General features: G+C 29.3%; 3 protein-coding genes across 3 annotated transcripts; 1 reads left to right on the top strand and 2 right to left on the bottom strand.

The window, feature by feature from the left end:
* The first annotated feature begins 6,038 nt into the window (after positions 1-6,038).
* Positions 6,039-10,235, top strand: LOC145760156 (serine/threonine-protein kinase/endoribonuclease ire-1-like). Its single transcript, XM_082574035.1, has 11 exons — positions 6,039-6,080; positions 6,231-6,390; positions 6,639-6,820; positions 6,906-7,053; positions 7,483-7,568; positions 8,224-8,436; positions 8,541-8,615; positions 8,696-8,805; positions 8,863-8,921; positions 9,311-9,384; positions 10,164-10,235. The coding sequence occupies exons 1-11, from the start codon at positions 6,039-6,041 to the stop codon at positions 10,233-10,235; spliced, it is 1,221 nt and encodes a 406-aa protein (XP_082430161.1).
* A 5,126-nt stretch (positions 10,236-15,361) lies between these two features.
* LOC145760155 (uncharacterized) lies at positions 15,362-16,595 on the bottom strand. The gene is made up of 5 exons (XM_082574034.1): positions 16,395-16,595; positions 16,203-16,336; positions 15,872-16,127; positions 15,578-15,758; positions 15,362-15,501 (listed from the first exon to the last, which is right to left on the bottom strand). Exons 1-5 carry the CDS (start codon positions 16,593-16,595, stop codon positions 15,362-15,364), a joined length of 912 nt encoding a protein of 303 aa, XP_082430160.1.
* A 96-nt stretch (positions 16,596-16,691) lies between these two features.
* Positions 16,692-18,912, bottom strand: LOC145760154 (uncharacterized). Its single transcript, XM_082574032.1, has 2 exons — positions 17,786-18,912; positions 16,692-17,637 (listed from the first exon to the last, which is right to left on the bottom strand). The coding sequence occupies exons 1-2, from the start codon at positions 18,910-18,912 to the stop codon at positions 16,692-16,694; spliced, it is 2,073 nt and encodes a 690-aa protein (XP_082430158.1).
* Positions 18,913-19,591: the final 679 nt, after the last annotated feature.

Here is a 19,591-nt window from a genome sequence, read left to right as displayed (position 1 = left end):
TTTCTAATTGTTTTAATAAATGATTGTTTCGTCTGAACTTGTGTTATAGGTTTTTGAAGAGTAAATAAGTGTCAGAGTTACGTTAAGTAATTTTTAAAGTTAGATTTAGCCGACAGTAACCGGTAAAGTACGTTAGAGAAAACAACGTTCCGTTTATACCGCTGGAGAGAATTTAGGAGGAGCGTAGTGTAATTATGTTTTGTCTACAACCGGACAATATACGTTACTCAAAAAAAAAAAACAAAGAGACGAATCTAAAACTTACCTAATTCTGTTTTAAGATGTCACTTATTTATCTATTAAAAGTTACAAAGCCTAACTGTAGCAAACCTACTTTCTACAGCGTTTGACAGCATTCTAGTCGGGAAATTCCCTATTTTTTAATTTGGGCGCCCCCATAACTTAAAATTGCCCCAACTAGTAAACAATTTAAAAAAACTACATTCAGTAAAATTTAAATGTTTAAAACTTTAAACTTTAATTAACTAATTTTAAATTAATTTCTGAAATGCGTAAACAATTTCAGCATTTCAAAAAAATAAAAGTATTTTTAGTTTGTCTTACCTATAAACGGCAATGTCAGGATATTCAGCTTTCCTTGATGAGAAATTATAGATTTCCTAGCTTTAGGTAGAAGAGACATCATAAGTTTTGACGTCATCAGTGTATTCTTCCTTAATGTCAGATTAATTTACCTATATTAAAAGTTTAATTATTTTAAAATCCTAATTTCCTAAAATTCAAAATGATAGTTAAAAAAATTAAATATTTTAAAAATCTTATTGGTTTTATCTTAAAACAGTAATGACGTTTATTTTACATATGTTACCAAATTATATGCTTAAAGCAAACTCAATACTATTAGTTTTAGTCTAAAACCTTAAACTAACGGCACACCGAAAGACCAATTGTAACCTTGTCAATAGGAAAGTGCAATTCGGTAAACGCTATTACAATTAATTGATAAAATATAAAACGTAAGCTTAAAAGTCTAAAAATAAAATACAATAACAACTATTGTGTAATACTAAGCAACCGTACAAAAACAGAGACTCAAAAAATACGTCTATATGCCAAGTACTCAGGCCAGAACTGCCAAAATAAAAGCAATAAATAAGTAGACCGGCAGTGTCACGTGGCTTCCAAATTACACTGCCCTAAGAAAATACAATTGATCACGAATTCAATGAAGGTCTGCATCGCAAAGACTGCGCCAGGCAACCTGCACCAAAATTATTTAACAAACGCTACATATTAAAAATGTATAACTGTTTTTAATTTTTTTTACGAACGGCCCTAAATTTAAATTCAAATTTAACAAGGCAAACTTTACTCCAGTTGCTTGTCAAAAACACGAAACTTCACAGATTTATAGGTGGTTACATAACTTTGTACCGAACTGTGAATATATGTAATGTAATAGACATATAAGCACACATAGCTTTTTACATATATAGATTTTAAGAGATGTTTTAAAATATGTTTTTGCTTCTGTATATTAACCAGGTATATTTGCACATTCTTATTAAATAATGACAATCAGCAACTGCACAACTTTTAGTTGGACTATTTACAATTCGATGATAAATATCGAGGAAATTTTGTAAATTGGATGTTGGTTCTTCACGCTAACTGAGTTTATATTTGCACTTTCCAATCCAACATATACTACCGGCAACGTAGTTGATGTACAGCAACTCGTTGGTGAATTGCAAGTGTTGTTTAAAGTATCCGATTGTTACATTATATTGAAATAGTTCATATATCCAATTCCCAATTAATTTTTTTAACCGTAAAGTTGTAGCAAGTCATTTAGCCTTGCCAACCTGTTTTTTAAAAAAAAATTGAACATGTGTATATAAAAGTCTGTGTAAGAAAAATACCACTCAGGTTAAGTTTAAAAGCATATGCTTTTGACCAATTATTTTGCTAATGTTTGTTGTTTACAAAAATATAAAATTATCATATATTTCTTTTGCTGCACATCAAAAATAAGTTCTAAGTCAAGATGGCGGATTTTGGATAGAGCGTTAAACTTGCAGACGACCAAATGACAAAGAACCCAGTAAGCCAGAAGGCATTTAATTGTTAAGAGCACACAAGGCCAACTATACTAATGAAGTAGTACGTTGACAAATTTTTAGTTAAGGTTTTTAAATAATTTAAAAAAAAAGATTTTGCTGTTCTTTAGATTGGGTTTTTAATGCTCTGGATATCTATGAAAAAATCTGCTGATGTTACTTACTTTTTAACAGTTATATCTTTTATGATGTAGCCCAATACTTTTTATGATGTAGCCCAATAAAACATACACATCTTGTTTTAGTAGGGAAACAACAAAAGTTTACAGCCTGTGATTTGATTCCGATTTTGTTTTCCGTTTTTGTTTTGCTTAATTTATATTTTATTTGTAACACGTTGCCGGAATTCAATCGTTTAGTTTTTAAGCAAAAACTATAACGTTAGGTTATGGTTTAAGTTATCCAAATTTTGCAAAATTTTGAACAAATGCTTTAAATTCTGTTACAAATTAAATAATTTTCTCGCAAAACCGAAATAGGAACGTTAAAACAAGAACGTAAATAATAACAACACATTTTTTCGACAAATACATAAACTGAAAAGTTTAAAATTGCACATGATAAAAAACTGATTAATAAGAAGGTTGTTACTTTATGTACTTTAAACCAATTACTAGAATATAATCCCGATTTAAATAATGTAAACAAACTAATAATTAGCGTTATTTTATTTTACTTATTTATTTAAGTTTATTTGTTTTTTTTTAATAATTTTAAATATCGGATTAAATTATTGAATGTTTTTACTGGAAAACATTTCCAGCTCCTGGAACATTTGTTTAAGTTGTTTAGGCAAACAAAGGAAGCATGTGATTTTATACAAAGTAAACTTGATATTAATTTTATATAATAAACAGACTCTGTACTTTATAATAAACAAATATTTAGAAATCGCTTTACAAAAAATTGTAAATGTATTTTAATTTTTGGTAAATAATTGAACACTAGTTTAAGGTAATATCTTTAAAAATACATGTTATATTACTTTTTTTTAATAGCGCCAATAATCAAATAATCATAAAATGTAAGCATGTAAATCAAACATACGCCATCCATACGCCTTACACACACACGTACACATATCTTTTTATAATAAATAAAAGTTTAGTAAAACCTGAACCATCATTTATTTGTCAAAGAAACTTATCAAAACTAACATTTTCTTGTTGATATTTCTATGTTAAATTAAGTAAATAAAAAAACCTTCGATAAATGACGAAATCAGTTTAACATTTTATTACTAAACAATAAAGTTAAACATTTACATACCTCGCCTGTTTGCCAACTTTATTTAAATTATGAACATGTAACTCAAACAAGGCCCCCGTAAACCGGTTCAAACACACACAATACACGTTACTTATTAACTTCTCAACAAAAAAAAACAGAAAAAGACATACATAAACCTAGCAGTGTTTTAAAGAGGTGTAAGTTACAGCAAGTCTTTTTGCCTTGCCAACTTTTCGTTCTAAAAATATATAAATGTACATAAAAAGTTGTGAAGAAAAAAGCCTATTTAGTTTGAGTTTAAAAACACTTGCAAATTTAAATACATATGCTGGCTTAGTTAGCTACAGGCCGCTTTAAAGTGGGTTGAAAGTTACGCCCTTTTTTAAAACACTTTAAAATGATTAATTCAGTAACAAAAAAAATAATAGTCGGAAGGTTTTTTTAGTTAATTTTAGAGTGTTTAATGTACTGAATCCTTATACAAATATTAAGGCTTGTTAAAAATATATTATAACTTAAATAACAGTTGGGGCTGAAAAAGTTTATTAAATCAATTAAAATATGAATAGTTCAGAGTCAATTAATTTATCCCAAAACACAATGCGCAACTTCAAATTTGTTTCGAAATGGTCATCATCGCTTAATATTACCAGGGGTTATAAACTCTAAACGGCTGTGTTTTAATATTTAAATTAATGATTCATGTTTTTGTTTTGTAGAGTGAGTGCACAGTTTAATAAACACAGATGTCTTAAAAATTTAATGTTTACTATTTATGTAAGAGTCTTTAAAAAACAAAAATTCAAATTCAGAAATAATAATTGTGTAAAAAAAATGTAGTTTGAATTTTATTGGTGAAATCTCGTTAATTCTATTTTGTTTAAAAACATTTTTTGTTTGATTAGGATTGACATACGAATAAAGCTATTTATTTAATTAAAGTAACATAACAGACCAATATTTGTTTTAACTTTAAGACGTTGAAAATGGACCTCAGCAAATTTACGGGTGAGCCTCCCGAGAGACAAATTGTTGAGGCTCCAGATAGTTCTTCTTCGGTGAATATTAAATTCAATAGTTTTCACTAAATTCCTTGCAACCAAATTCCTTCTTAAGATGGTTTAAGTTAAAATCCTATCATAAACTTTGTACAAATAGACTTTCTATATTTAAAAAAACATTTGTACCTTTTTAACTAAAGTCTCAAATAACTAAATACCTTTTTTTAGTTTCTAACAAACAACTGTCTACTTACAAACAACGTTAAAAGATTAGGGTAGATGTTTGTTTAATTTGTAGGTTACAATAAATTTTAAATAGTAGAAAACAATAAAAACAAATGGTAAATCACTATATTTTTATAAATTTGTTGTTTTTGTTTAAAGAATTTAAATGCAATAGAAAATAATAGGGAGTTAATAGCTATTAATGCAGGACAACAAACAGATAAATCAATTAAACCACTTATATCCTAAGTTGTTTTGAAGTGTTTCCTTTTGTAAATATTAAACACAATAGTAAAAATTACAAATGACAATTTTTTGGTTTGACCTCATAATAAAAATACATGCATAAATTGTAGTTTTCTTAATTGATGTTTTTTTAAGGATATGTTTCCCATTGAAACAGTGAATAAGGAATTAGCAAATCTGACGGCAGAAAACTATAAACAAAATTTAGAAAACAATCATCAAAAATATTACGGTATGTAGATTAATTTTTACTGACATACAGATTTATGTTATTACCAATTTTTTTTTCAAAAACTCATCGCTCAAATTTGATTTTAAAAAATGTTTAAATTTATGGTTATGAAGTTGATACACTTGTAATTCTAAACAACTATACGGAAAATCCAAACATACGAACAAATATGGAAGAAACAGGTAATAGCTAAAATGGTTGTTTTTTAAAGCCTAAAAATATAAAAATAGGTTACTGTACAATAAAGAAATCAATCGTAAAAAAATTTAAAAACGTTTTTGTGAATTTTTAAAATAATTTAAAATATTTAATGTTCTAACAAAAGGAAATCATCAGTACCGAAGACTAAGGCGTCTAGGAAAGGGGCAATTTGGAATTGTTTACAAGTAAGTATTGTGTAAAGTAGATTTTTAACATGGCATTTATCATGTTGTATTGTGTCCTGATTTCCTTTTAAAACGGTTAATTTCTATTTTACTTGTGAGGCCCTTTTGTAAAACATCATAGTTAAATGAAGACACGCCAACGTTTTTTATTGAATAGAAATAATTATATTATATAATTAATTGTAATAATGACCTAAGTTATGGTTTGCAGTGATATACATTTCTAGTGTTTTATTCTTTTAGGTCATGTGCTACTAAAAGTGTTTATAAAAGCCATGTTTTTAATTTCCTGCTGACAGATACGAGGAAATCTCGACAAGAAAAAAATTTGCAGGAAAGGAAATCGACCCGGAACGAGATGAAGACTACATGCAAGAAGTTAAAAATATGACAGATTTTGGAGAAAGTTACGAAAATATTGTTCACTATATCGCCTTTTTATCAAACGTAAGAAAAATAAATTTTGTTTTAAATTGGGTTTGCCTATTTTCAATGTTAATAATTACAGTTTAATTGATATTGTAATTAGTTATGTTTTTAATAAAAGTGGTCATTTTAACATTTTTTTAAATGAAGCGATTTATTTAAAGCGGTTACTAACATTATATTATTATTTATCAAGGCTCCAAGCAAAAAAATGGTACTTTTAATGACTTTATGCGATTGTACCATTGAACAGGTAAATGTTTAAATTAATATTTTCAATACATATTTTAATTGACTAATATTTGCCATGATATTGACTAGGTATTGATTTTAATAATACGATTGTTGTGTTCTGTATTAATCTTTTAACATTGACAATATTTCTGAATTTTTCACAATTAAGTATGTGGACAACGAACCAATTCGACCTGCATTAAATGAAGATGAAAACACAACTGAAATACTTGCAAAAGAGTTTTTTGATGACCTTAAGCCTTTAGACTTGGTAAAGCAAGCTGTAAAGGGGATTCAGTATCTTCACACGGGCAACCGTGTTACCAAAAGTAACCTCTTGTCAATTTGGTCTAAATAGAAAAAAACGTCCCTTTCTACATAGATTTCTTTAGTTAAAATAAAGTTTTAGCTTATTAAACACATTTTTAAATTATTTAGTCTTGTATCTTATATCCCTTTTAACATTAACGATTCGTTAAAAGTTTTTATTTCCAGCTATATGTAATAGTATACACCACTTAAAATTACACAAAGTTGAAAACAAATTTTATTAAAATGTTTACCAATTATTTTGTAGTACATAGAGATATAAAGCCATCAAATTTTCTTTTGCAACAAATCGAAGGCAAAACTCTCGTAAAAGTGGCAGACTTTGGACTGACCGTTCAACTAAAAGTTAATAAAAGTACCTACAATACAGATAAAACTGGCGGTACTGCATCTTACCGGGCTCCAGAAACCTATGATGGGCCTAGCGTGGTACGTTTGCGCATTTTTATACTCAAGTATTAAATATTTTAGGTAGTAAATGAGTAAACTCAATTATAATTACTTTTTTATTTAGAAATTACCTTCAGACATATTTTCTTTGGGTATTGTCCTATATTACGTGCTTTCCAAAGGAGAACATCCGTATGGAAGCGATATACACGACCACAGCCACAAGATCAGAAATGAAAAACCAAAGAATATTTCTCATGCTCAAATTTCCTGTAATTGAAAATGAATTTTATATTTTTGTTAATATGGTTTTTTGAAAACATTCTGAAGTTGGCTATCACCGACATCGTAGTTCTGTTGTCGGGGCATTTGGCGTTACTACATGAGGTCCTAGGTTTGATACCTACCACTCCCGTGCTGAGCACCCTTAAGTAGGCGCTATCTACGATAAAAACTCCTGCTTAACCAACACGTAATCAGATTATCGCGTAATTATAATCTATAATATTCTAAACTGGCAAAGGCAAATCGAGACTATAAATCGGGGTAACTGATGGTACTCTGCATATAGGTTGTGAAGTTAACCTTTCCATATCGACGATAAACAAATCCTTTTAAGCCTTTTAAAAAACGCTACAACAAAGAGAAAAAAAGTTCAAAATCCACACTATTTTTATGTAAACATATACTTCGTGTTTTAGTAAGCGAAGAGCAGAAGATTACAGCATGTGATTTGATCAGAAATATGATTCTTTTTAAACCTGAAAAGAGATTAAGCATTGAGCAAGTAGCTTGCCATCCTATTTTTTGGTCGCCAGAAAAAAAAATTGAATTTTACAAGGTTTTATTTTTTATTTTTTGTATATACATTTATCCTTGATGTAGGAAAGTCGAATGCGCGACTTAAACATAGAGTAACATTAGTTACTCCAACCCAATCTCGAGTTGCCTGTGGCAGTTTGGGATATTATAGATTATAATTGCCCGATAATTATACTGCTAATTAAGTGCTGGCTCAGCAAAAACTCAAACAGTTTATAGCGCCTTACTTAAGGGTGCCACAACATGAGACCAGTGGGGAATAAACCCACGACCTCATGGTGGTGTAGCAAGTGTTCTTACCACTACACCACGCTGCCGTTTTTTTGTTATTTTTTTTTTGTTATTTTGTTTTACTGATTTTTAAATATTACTTTTATTTAATTTTTCATGCACCAATAAAACTAACAAGAACAAATAACTTTACATTAATGCAGTGAGAAAAACAATAACAAAATCATGATTTAAAACATGTCTAAATTGTTAAATAGCTATATATGATTTAACAGTGTCATATTGTAAGGTCACCAAACCCATTTTGACCTAAAAGACATAGCACAAACCTTATTAAAGATATTTTTAAACTCTTCATGATATGTAAAATTTGTTAATGTTTTACATAGGAATTAGACGTTGCGCTAAATAAATCTAATACAGCACCTACTGGAGATAAGGTAAACCAATTCACAACTAGCCTTTTGTCCGAAAAATTCAAAACAACAAAAAAGTTTGAAATATCACTGTCGGATATCCCTCAAGAAATCAGACAAATTAAAGATTTTCCCATAAGAAAATGTGCAAATGTGGAACAGTTGGTTAAAGTTATCAGGGATAAGGTTATGTTGCTTTACTTGACTAACAAGTTGTTGTTTTAGTAAAATATTTTACATGCACTCAATACTTGTGTGATTTGCAATTAAACTTGAAAAATGTATTATAGGCAGAGCATGTACGTGATGACAAATACGAAGAAGGTGTAAACCGCATACTCGGATATGACTCCAACACAAAAATTGTATTATGAAAATTATAAAAAAAAGATCAAACCTGTTTTATGTTTTAAGCAAACTTTAATAAATAAATATTAATTTTGAGGTCGATTGGAGCAAATTCCTAAATGTTTTTACTGGAAAACACCCCCAGCTTCTTGTACATTTGTATGAGTTTTTCAGAGGAAATATTATGTTGCAGGATTTTTATACCAGGTATCGGAATAGCAATTTTTTTAATAAAAAAATATTAATGATTTTTATTTTTTTAAGAAATGATCCGAAAAAAGAGAATTTAAATACAAACGAACCTATTGAGGAAAACGAAGGCGGTACGTTTATTAATTTTTTTAAATTAAAAATTATTTTTAAAAAGCTATAGCTATTAATAAGTCAGAGAGAAAAATATAATGTCTGTGTATGATGGTATGTGTACATGGTTAATACAAAAACACCAAAAATACTTTAAATTAAATAATTATTAATAGTTTAGTAATACGTTATTAGTAGAAAACTAAAATCAGGTAATTGTATTTACAATAAATATCACGCCATAGAGAAAATGTTACTCCAGGAATTCTCATTTTATTTAATAAAGCCATATAAGCAAAGTTAAACATTAATTTAACCTTAGCTATCAATCATGTTAGTTAACCTAAGCTATATTAAATATATATTACTAGTATTTCGTGTTAAATATTAATGATTACTCGCAATGCAGTTTTGATTGCCGCATATCAGCATATTGCTTTTAAGATGCTTTTAGTAAGCTTGGACCCGATTGGCGGAGAAAAGGTGGGGCATTACCCACTTCGAAGCGAGTTGAAAGATGCGAACCGTCTGCTCGGGTATTTTCATTAACGCTTAAAGCATTTAATGGAGCAACTTATTAGTTGCTTCAGGTTTCCTTCAGGTCTTTTAGGTGATGTTTAAGCGATTATTTTTAACCGGTAGTGACGTGTAGTATTCAAAACACTTTCTACACTATTAAGGTTTTGGGTTCGACAACAATAAATCCCGCTGAGTCAGCCCTTCGTCAGCAGCTAGATTATCAGGCAACTAGAATCTATAAACTAACCTGCTAAAGTTGCTGACTGTGCGACCTAGGCATAAAAAATAACCTGGGCAACAATAAATTGTTTCTCCATGTCTAGGTCGTGTAGAAATGTACCAAAGATTTATTTATTTAAAAAAAAGTAACAATTCTCAAATTAAGATTTAGGGTTGCGTAATATTTTAAAATATTTAAAATTTAAATATGTTAATAAAAATAACCCAGCAGACGAAGCGCATCTGTTAACTCGCTTTAAAGCGGTTAATGACTAACTAGTAACCTGAAGCTTGACTGTTGCAATTATTGGTTGCTGAATATTCGGTTTTCTTTAGCCTATAGCATGTTCGTTGACAGTTTAACTAATGCAACCTGTCCTTTTAAAAGCTTTAAGTTTAAGACGCTGTAAGGTTTATTAAAGGGGGTGTTTTTATAAATAACGAATTAAATTTTTTTAGCCTAAAGCTTAATCAATTTTTCCAGTAAAAAAAGTTTAACAATGAGCAACTGTTTATATTCTTAGATCAACTCAGTTCAAGTTCAGCCTGTGTTCCTGGTTGCAGCAAAAATTAACATATCAGATTATTTTGCATGATAAATCTGATAGATTTGTAACTCTTCAAACTTCCAAACGCAAAAGTTCCTAAATGTTAATAATTTTTTTACTCGTTGGCTAACTGTGTCGACTATATGTAATTTTTATAAAGTCCAATTTTATATGACCATCAAAAAAGAAAAGGGGCAATTATGCAATGTATTTTGCATTTATTAAAAATATTATTATAATGGTTTTATTTAATGTATTAGCAGAAGATCATTTTAGCGGGCTTTGATTTTTGTATATAGCTAAACCATAAACAAGATTGCTTTAAATAATAAAGAATCGACATTGTCAACTTTCTAGCACGAAAAATTAGCTATTAGTTTTTTGATTGTGTTTTATTTTGATCATCTTGCAATTTTTTTAATGAAAAGTATATATTTCATATGTTTGCTAATTTTTAAACAAATTATGCACAATTTTTTTAACTAGTTCCATAAAAGTAGAAACTTGTTAATAAAATAAAAGGTTATTGTTCAATTTACAGGTTTAACGAACCTTTTTTATTTTATATTAAAATCGTTTTAATTCATATATATTATGTGTTTGTTTTTATTTTCTTTTACATATTATGTAACTTAGATTTAATTAAAAGCCGCTTGTAAAGCTTAAATTTAATGAGTTTATTTTTTACAGGTTTTGCTATTAGTCAACAATAAATAATTTCCGCCACCATACTTTGTAAATTAAAATTTTCATATAGAAAAGGTTTTATTCTTACATTAAACTTAATTAGGTTATGGTAGGAGTGTATAAGATGATAAGTACTAAACTATTTCACAAAAAAACAATTTTTTTTTAAATAAATTTATCCTCGATAATACATTACTGATCCCCGTTAATTATGCTGCTGATTAAGTTCTGGCTTAGCAGGAGTTTAAATCGTTTATGACGCATAACTAATGGGTGCTACAGCATGAGAGCAGTGGGAGTTTCAACCCACGACCTCATCTAGTGTAGCAAGTGTTCTGACTACTACACCACGCTGGAGGTTACAATAAATAAACTAATACTGACGTCAAATATACAATAATATGATGCAAAATTAAATTTAAAAAAATAAATATTAAATACCCTTTCAAAAATATAGGACCACTTGTAGTTTACAGTCTTTCAAAATTTTTAAGAAAATTGTATAAGAAACAACAATATTTATTAGTATTGCATTTATTAAAAAAATAATAACCTATTTTAAAGTACAAAGTAATAATTAAGTTAGAATCAATCTATTGAGAGTAGATTGGCTAGGACCGTAATAGTAAAAAGTTTGTTTAAAGACTGTAAACTTCAAGTAATTTGAAATTTATTTCTAAATTTGAAAACTTTGAAAAATTTTTGGATTTATTTTATTTTTAGATTTTGTTTAAAATTTGTGCGGGCCAAATTTATACTCATGTGGCGCCGTAACACGCCGTAACACCTTTCATGTCCCAATAAACAGGCCTAGAGATAGGGGGTCGTCTGCTATTCTTAACGGTTAATATTTTGTACTCAAAACGTACCAATAGAAACTCAGAGTTATATATTTTAAATGTTACTGTACTTTTAGTTATTAGTACCAGCATAAAGTAGTCTTTATTTTAAAAAGATTGCAATAACGCTGAGACTAGGGCATTTTTTGTATAAATTTTTATCCTCGATGTGGTAAGGTCGAATGCGCGACCTAAACTTAGAGTAATTGTTTAGTAATAAAGTGTTCATTCTTAATGTCAGATTAGTTAACCTATATTAAAAGTTTAGTTATTTTAAAATCCTTATTTTCTAAAATGCAAAATGGTAGTTAAAAAAATTAAATATTTTTAAAATCTTATTTGTTTTAACTTAAAACAGTAATGACGTTTATTTTACATATGTTACCAACTTATATGCTCAAAGCAAACTAAATACTTTTGTACTAGTTTTAGTCTAAAACCCTGAACTAACGGCTCACCGAAAGACCAATTGTAACTTTGTTAATAGTAAAGTGTAAATTCGGTAAACGCTATTACAATTATTTGATAAAATATAAAACGTAAGCTTAAAAGTCTAAAAATGTAATACAATACAACTATAGTGTAATATAAAGCAAAAGTACAAAAACAGAGACTCAAAAAACACGTCTATACGCCAAGTACACTGGCCAGAACTGCCAAAATAAAAGCAGTAAATAAGAAGACCTGCAGAGTCACGTGGCTGGCCAAATTACACTGCCCCAAGAGGTTACAATGATCAAGCATTCGACGTGTAACAATATTGGACTGTCGTTATCTATTGTTTAAATAGTGTTCTTATAAAACGTTATCGTTTCATTCTGCCGTTAGTTCGGGGCAATATGTTTAAAGGCACAACTCTTGTTATCGTTTTTCTTATCAACCCTGTCACCTTGTCTGGCTTACTTTGTATAACTTTTCAGTGTTTAGCTAGATGTTTTGTTTAAGTGTGTTTTATTAGATTAATTGTTCTTTGTAAATACTTTATATTAATAACCTATTTAGTAAATAACTTGTACTTTTATTTTGATTCTATTTGAATAAGATTACTGTAATATTAGTTAAAACCATTAATAAAAACTTGGATTGTAAACAACCGTTTGTTACAATAGTTAGAAATTAAAAAAGTTAATAGAATGGTCTTTTAAAACAAAATTAATTAGGTAAGTTTAAAGATTCATCTCTTTATCTAGATTTTTAATAATACATGTTAAATCAAATGTTATTTTTTGTTACCAATACGGAGGCCATTCTGCGCGTTAAGTTCGTTAAAATACAACATTCATAGTGCGTACTATAAATAGCTAAAGTATTGGTATCGGAAACCATTTGGCTTTTATTAAAGAAAGGAAAAATGTGTTATCAGGTTACATGTGCTGTGTGTAAAGGAGAAGGAAGGTTGCAAAATCACAAGCACTAAAGCTGCTCGTCCGATAGTAATTGCGGATGCGTAAATAACGTAAACAGCGACCAGGCAAATACTTAAGTTTACCAATACAACTGTAGTTAATTTAGTCCTTAGGCTCCTGCAATACGAAGACGCGCAAATACTCATTTTTGTAACGTGCAGTAGTTAGATTTAACTTTAAATATTATAAGTTTGGCACTGTTTTTATTGCAAGTAAGCTAATAATATAACATTTGTAATGTATTTAAATAATTTTTCTGTTCAAAACATTTTTGACTATACAGCCTTCGCCAAATTTCCTATAATTTTTTTCGATCAAATTTAAATGATATATTTATGTAATTTAACCCATTTTATTCCTTAAATATAAATTCTGAATTCAAAATATAATAAAAGGTTATCAAATTTTGAGCGCAATAAAAAATGGACACTGTTCTTACATTGTTACCAAATTATATGCTCAAAGCAAACTCGACACACCGAAAGACCAATTGTAACCTTGTTAATGGTAAAGTGCAAACTCGGTAAAGGCTATTACAATCATTTAATAAAATATAAAACTTAAGCCAAAAAGTCTAAAAATGTAATACAACTATAGTGTAATAATAAGCGAAAGTACAAAAACAGAGACTCAAAAAACAGGTCTATACGCCAAGTCCTTAAGTCAAAACTGCCAAAATAAAAGTAGTAAATAAGAAGACCTGCAGAGTCACGTGGTTGGCCAAATTACACTGCCCCGAGAAGTTACAATGATCAAGCATTCGACGTTACACAAATTAAAAATGTAACTGTTCTTGATAACTTTCACAAACAGCCTTAAATTTAATTTTCAATTTAACGAATGCTATTTTTACTTACTATAATTGCTTGTCAAAAACCAGGAAACTTAACAGATTTATAGGCGATTAAGAAACTTGGTACTAAACTGCGATTATAGAAAATGACAGGGTTTTAAATTTGAAGGTTATTGGATGTTAGGTTAATAAAGCGATTAACACTCTTTACAACAAATGGTAAAATACGAGTTTTGGCTACTTGTATAAACTTTCACTACTTGTATATATAAATTTGGTACTTGAAAATAAATATTATTCAAAATCAAACAGTAACTAAAATTGTATACTGTAAAAACCCCTTGGCAAAGAGATGAATAGAAATTTATCTTTGTATTCAAACCCAGTCAGAAATTTTTCTCCGGGCCTTATTGGATTTATCCCCCTATTTCCAAGGCCCATATTATGTCCCCCAGATAATCACCGGTCAAACATCCATGATTTATACATGCATTATACATTGAAATGAAACCGGACCGAGTATGGCGCTTCGCCAATGGCTCGTACAATAAAACCAAGGGATCACCAGTTATAAATCTAGAAGATTCAGGTATAACCCTCGGAAGAAACATAAGTTTCCAAACAACACTTTCAAAATTATTAAACAGTAAACATCTTTATTTTAATCACAAATGCTACACAAGGTATGCATTAGGAATTACACAGTACGTAAGATCGCACAAGATTTACAACAATAGCAGTAAGAAAGAACTGAACAAAATCCACAGTATAAGATTTACAACAATAGCAGTAAGAAAGAACTGAACAAAATCCACAGTATAAGATTTACAACAATAGCAGTAAGAAAGAACTGAACAAAATCCACAGTAGGGAAGAACAAAATCCACAGTATTAATTTTTGTAAAAAAGAATCACAAAAAAATACAAAATTACAGTATTTGTGGGTAAAAATGACTGAAAATAGCCTGTTTAGTTAACATCAAAGGTGGGCACAGTTATTCTAAAGTAACTTAATCAACTCATGTAACTAAAATAGCTTTAAAAATAGCAATATTTCAAGTTTAATATTTAAAAAATTCTGTCAAGGGGGTTAGGATAGAAACATGATTTATAGAAATAACAGTTATTAACATAACTGTTTAGATTTAACTTCTTCATTAAATTACAAAATAAAAAAAATTACATTAAACTATGAATAAATTAAAATTAACTTTAGTGAATTAGCAAACTATTTCAATGGTCTACTGTTAATACCACAATGTAGCTGATGTTATCCTTTAAAAGCTTTTTTTATATTATTGCATTTAAAGGATAACATTAGCTACATTGTGGTATTTAGAGTAGACCATTTAAATAGTTTGCTAATTTACAAAAGTTAATTGCAATTTATTTTTAAAATAAAAAAAACTAAACCTATGTATAGTCTCTAGTGCCCAGCTTTAATATTAACTAAAGAGAACTAGGAGCTGAATACGGGCGCCGCATAGCTCTTCCTCCATCCCAGTCAGGTACTCCGTTAAAAACCACTTGAATGGCACAGGCTATCTCAGAGTGCCTTGATGTTGAAAATTCGGTAGAACTGAGCACATCTGTTAAAATAAATTCAACAAAACTTATTTTAGAAAAATAAATTCAACAAAACTTATTTTAGAAAATAGAACTTACTTAGGAGTATTTGATAGATTGGGTGATCTCGAAATGATTCCTTTTTCTTCATTCGTTTAGTACCCAAACCTGTCCACGAAAACTTAAGGGCCAGACACTTTTTCATGAATACTTTAATAAAATTACGCACAGTTCCCCTTAAAGTGTCGGATATTATGTAGCATGCCAAACCATCAATGTCCTAAAGTACAAACCATAAATCAATAAACTGTGAGTTAATTTTTTAGTTAAGTGTCCACAAACAACAACAGTATTGCATTATTAAAACAAATATTTATAATTGTTATATTTTACCATGTTTTCCTTTATTATTTCTTGAAGACTTTCAAGAGTGTCCGAGGGCTTCGGAAAATCCCATTGAGTTTTTTTCGGAGTATCAAGTTTTGTTAAAATGATGTCTAGTTTTTCCTCCAACTTTTCTATTTTTTTAAAAACTTTTTGCACATCAACTTCTGGTAATGAATTTTCACTTTTCCTTTTTCGAGAAAATGGCAACTGCGGCACACGAAATTCAAAATCTTCTTGTTTTTCAGTATCAGAAAAGTAATCTCTAAAAAAATTCCCATTTAAAGCATTGTTTTGGTTAATTTACTGATACATTATTTCAGAAAAAACCTAAAGTTACCTGAATTCCTGAATATTGCGACATGCTTTAGTTCTTTTAAGCTTGTAATTTGGAGGGGATTTATCATCTGCCGAGGATTCTTCCGACTCAGTTTCCAAATTAGTTGCGGCATATGCCCTTCTCACACACTTATCCTTAGTAGCTAAATAAATATGTAGTTGTTAATGAAAGTATTGATGTGTAAACACAAACAAACTTATAAGCTTGGCAAAGTATGGCACATGAAAATGCCTTCCAATCCTTTTGTGGACTGATTCTATTCGACACCATCATTTGAACATTTGCATTGCTTGATGATGGGGGCCACAAGCACTCAGTGGGGGATAACATCCACTGCTTTGGAATAACATCAGTGGTTTGATTTTCAAATTTTACACACACGAAATTTTTCATTTTTAATACAAAAATCTAAAAAAAAACATTTTCCGTATTTTTAAAATATCACAACTTTTAAAGTACTTTTACGTTATGAAATTAAAATTTAAACAATTACAGCATGTGAACTAAAGTACATGCAAGAAACTTTTTTTTGTAAGGAATACATAAACATTTGATTGGCATGCTTGACATCTCTACAATAGAATAATTCTTGGATAAACAAGATACTAATAATATACCCACATTTACCGATGGACATGGGTGATTAAAAAGATTTTCCACTTTTTCATATTGTTTTAAAATAAAATATATTTTTTTATTATGTATAACAATATCGCACACTTCAGCCACATTAAAGGACTCAAAAAGTACTGTACTGTCTCCTTCGGTTTGTCTTCTAATTGTACATTTTTTAATTGTTATTTTGTCATAATGGGCTACAGGAAATTCATCATCAAAAAGTCCTTCAACACCATACTCACGTAAACCTTTTGGAGTTGGAGCTATGTTATTTTCAATGGTCTTTTGAACATTTTCATTTAAAAAATGAGCATAATTTGCTACCTGTTGCAAGGGCTTAAATCCAGATCGAACACAATTTTTTAGACGTCCAAGATAACTTTCAAATGGAAAACAACTAATTAAATCCAATGACCCAAAATTTTTATAATCGTCAGCCAAGTGTGATAAACTGTGAATATTGTATGTTACAAATGCATTCCCATAAATTGTAGATGATTCATCTACAAATTGTTGTAGGAGTTGTGAAGACAATAATATGTCACTGGGTTTAGTTTCAGAAGAAACTAAAAACCTTAATGCTATAGCAAATTTTATAAAATGATTATATTTTGCCTTGCTCAATATTTTTTTACTCTTAAGCATAGAAAATCCAGTATACAAAAGAAATAACCGAAACTCCGATGCCTTCCAGTACGCCAAGTCTGATAAACCTCTCAATTTTCTATTAAATTCAATAGGAATAAATACTTTTGCCTTTAAAATTTTTTCATTGAATCGAGAAATTGCTCCCAGAGACATCTTAGCACCCAGCTGCCTTTAAATATACAAATAATGCATTACTACTAGTAAATAATGGTATAATATATTTTTAAACATTTAAATTTATAGTTTAAAATATAGGGCTAAAATACAGTTTTAATCAATCTTTTTAGTAACTTCTTTTTAAAATTTTAAATAATTACCGAGGAACTCCCTTCCACCAAAGTAATAGTCTTTTCATCACACCGAGACAACACAAATGCATATAGTCTAACACAAAGTGAGAGACCATATTCACACCTAGACTGGCCAAAATAGATTTTTTAATATGATGATTAGTATCCGAACATTCCAAAAAATCACTATTTAACCTCCTATCACAAAAATTTATGGAACATGTGTTTGGTCTCGTAGTAGATAACAACGTTACACGATTGGAGTGATATTCGCCATGAATTTTGCAACGTTCACAACTGCTATATCCAGTGTGAGATTTTATGCATTTTAAAATAGATCTTGCTGGGGCATCGCATACGAATATACCATAGGACTTCAAACAAAATTTAATACCATTAATGATAATTGAATTTTCATAAATTCGGGAAAGATCTGTGATAAATTCGCGTAAAAAAATGTCAGGAGGTGGCATTTCACGTCGCAAACATTTATGGCTGCAATAAATACCAGCACAAATTGGTCGAGATTGAAAACCATAAATTGTAATTAAAATTGGGTGAATATTAAAGTCTGGCGAGTGTTGAAATAATGGTAAACCATCAATGTTTATTAAAAGATCAATATTGCAAGTCATTCCAACACTTTCTTTTAAACTGAAAGTGTGAAGCAAATTTGATAAAGAATTTATCCAGTTGGGAAAATGAACATACTGACCATCACCCATTTCTCTAAAATTTAGATTTGAAGAAGGTAAAAGCGTTGAAAAACTACGTGGTAAACTTGGATGAAATTCATGAAGAGATTGAAGCAATCGAGTTATGCTGGCTTTAGGAACATTAACTTCATTTAATGCCCAATTTTGAACAACTTCCAAAATGGTGTATTCTTTATCACTAACCATTGTATGGTTATCAGAACATACACTTTTACTTTGCTCATTTTCAGATTCATATACTAAAGATTTAACAGACTCTGCTGAGTCTTCACTGGTTGAACTTGGTGGAGTTTTCTCCATAACTATAGGCACCGAAGTATTTAATAAATATTGGTTTACAGTATCATTTTTATTTCTTTTCGTTCTTCTCCATTTTTGAACCTTCGACAAATTTTCAAATCTTTTGTAATAACTTCTTTTGGGTTTCCTTTTTAACATATCTTAAACAAAAATACTTAAATGGGCGTCTAATACTTAAACATATAGCAATAATACCTAGCTTTTTTAAAAGGTTTTCTAGGCTTTATAATTATTTTTTTCTATTATACCTTACCCTAAGCACTTTAAATAAAAAATTAAGTTAGTTAAAGTTACAAAAGCTTGTGTTAGAATTTTCTTCAGTGTATAGATTGGTCAAGGAACAACCCCCTTTGTGTTATTTGCTTATGCTTGCCTTATTTGCTTATGCTTTTATCTATTTATGTAAGATCTGAAAATATCTAAATATACTAATAAAACCAATACGATGACACATTCAAACCAGTTATTTATAAACAACCCTAGTAGGAAATGTGCACTAATTTTCCAAGTTATCACTACTATTAACTTTAACTATACTTGCTTGCCAGCTTGCCCGAAATATATAAATGAGTTTAATTTACGACCCTACTTGCTCAAACCCTAGGTAATATCTACTCTTTTTTCGATAAAAGAGGTAATAGTACTACATTATCTATCACTAAGCATACCTCGCAAAACATAAGTTTTAAGTTAGCCCGCACCAAACGCCCTAAAAAGTTCAAAAATAAATTTAAATTGCGACTCAAAGACAAATGCCACAAATAAAATCCCACGTTTTTAAAAATGCTTTTGATTGGGTGTTTTACGCACGTGACTT

This window comes from Corella eumyota, chromosome 7, assembly GCF_963082875.1.
Source record: "Corella eumyota chromosome 7, kaCorEumy4.1, whole genome shotgun sequence".
Taxonomy (NCBI): domain Eukaryota; kingdom Metazoa; phylum Chordata; class Ascidiacea; order Phlebobranchia; family Corellidae; genus Corella; species Corella eumyota.
The sequence above is the reverse complement of the archived record's forward strand: the minus strand, read 5'-3'. Positions and strand labels throughout refer to the sequence as shown.

Bases quoted from the DNA above. Each gene is read 5' to 3' on its own strand.
- LOC145760156 (XM_082574035.1), top strand. From the start codon at position 6,039: ATGGTACTTTTAATGACTTTATGCGATTGTACCATTGAACAG. The intron at 6,081-6,230 runs GTAAATGTTTAA...TTCACAATTAAG, and splicing joins GCGATTGTACCATTGAACAG to TATGTGGACAACGAACCAAT. The intron at 7,054-7,482 runs GTAATTGAAAAT...TTCGTGTTTTAG, and splicing joins TTCTCATGCTCAAATTTCCT to TAAGCGAAGAGCAGAAGATT.
- LOC145760155 (XM_082574034.1), bottom strand. From the start codon at position 16,595: ATGAAAAATTTCGTGTGTGTAAAATTTGAAAATCAAACCACTGATGTT. The intron at 15,759-15,871 runs GTAAAATATAAC...TTTGTACTTTAG, and splicing joins AAATAATAAAGGAAAACATG to GACATTGATGGTTTGGCATG. The intron at 15,502-15,577 runs GTAAGTTCTATT...TTATTTTAACAG, and splicing joins AATCTATCAAATACTCCTAA to ATGTGCTCAGTTCTACCGAA.
- LOC145760154 (XM_082574032.1), bottom strand. From the start codon at position 18,912: ATGTTAAAAAGGAAACCCAAAAGAAGTTATTACAAAAGATTTGAAAAT. The intron at 17,638-17,785 runs GTAATTATTTAA...GTATATTTAAAG, and splicing joins TGGTGGAAGGGAGTTCCTCG to GCAGCTGGGTGCTAAGATGT.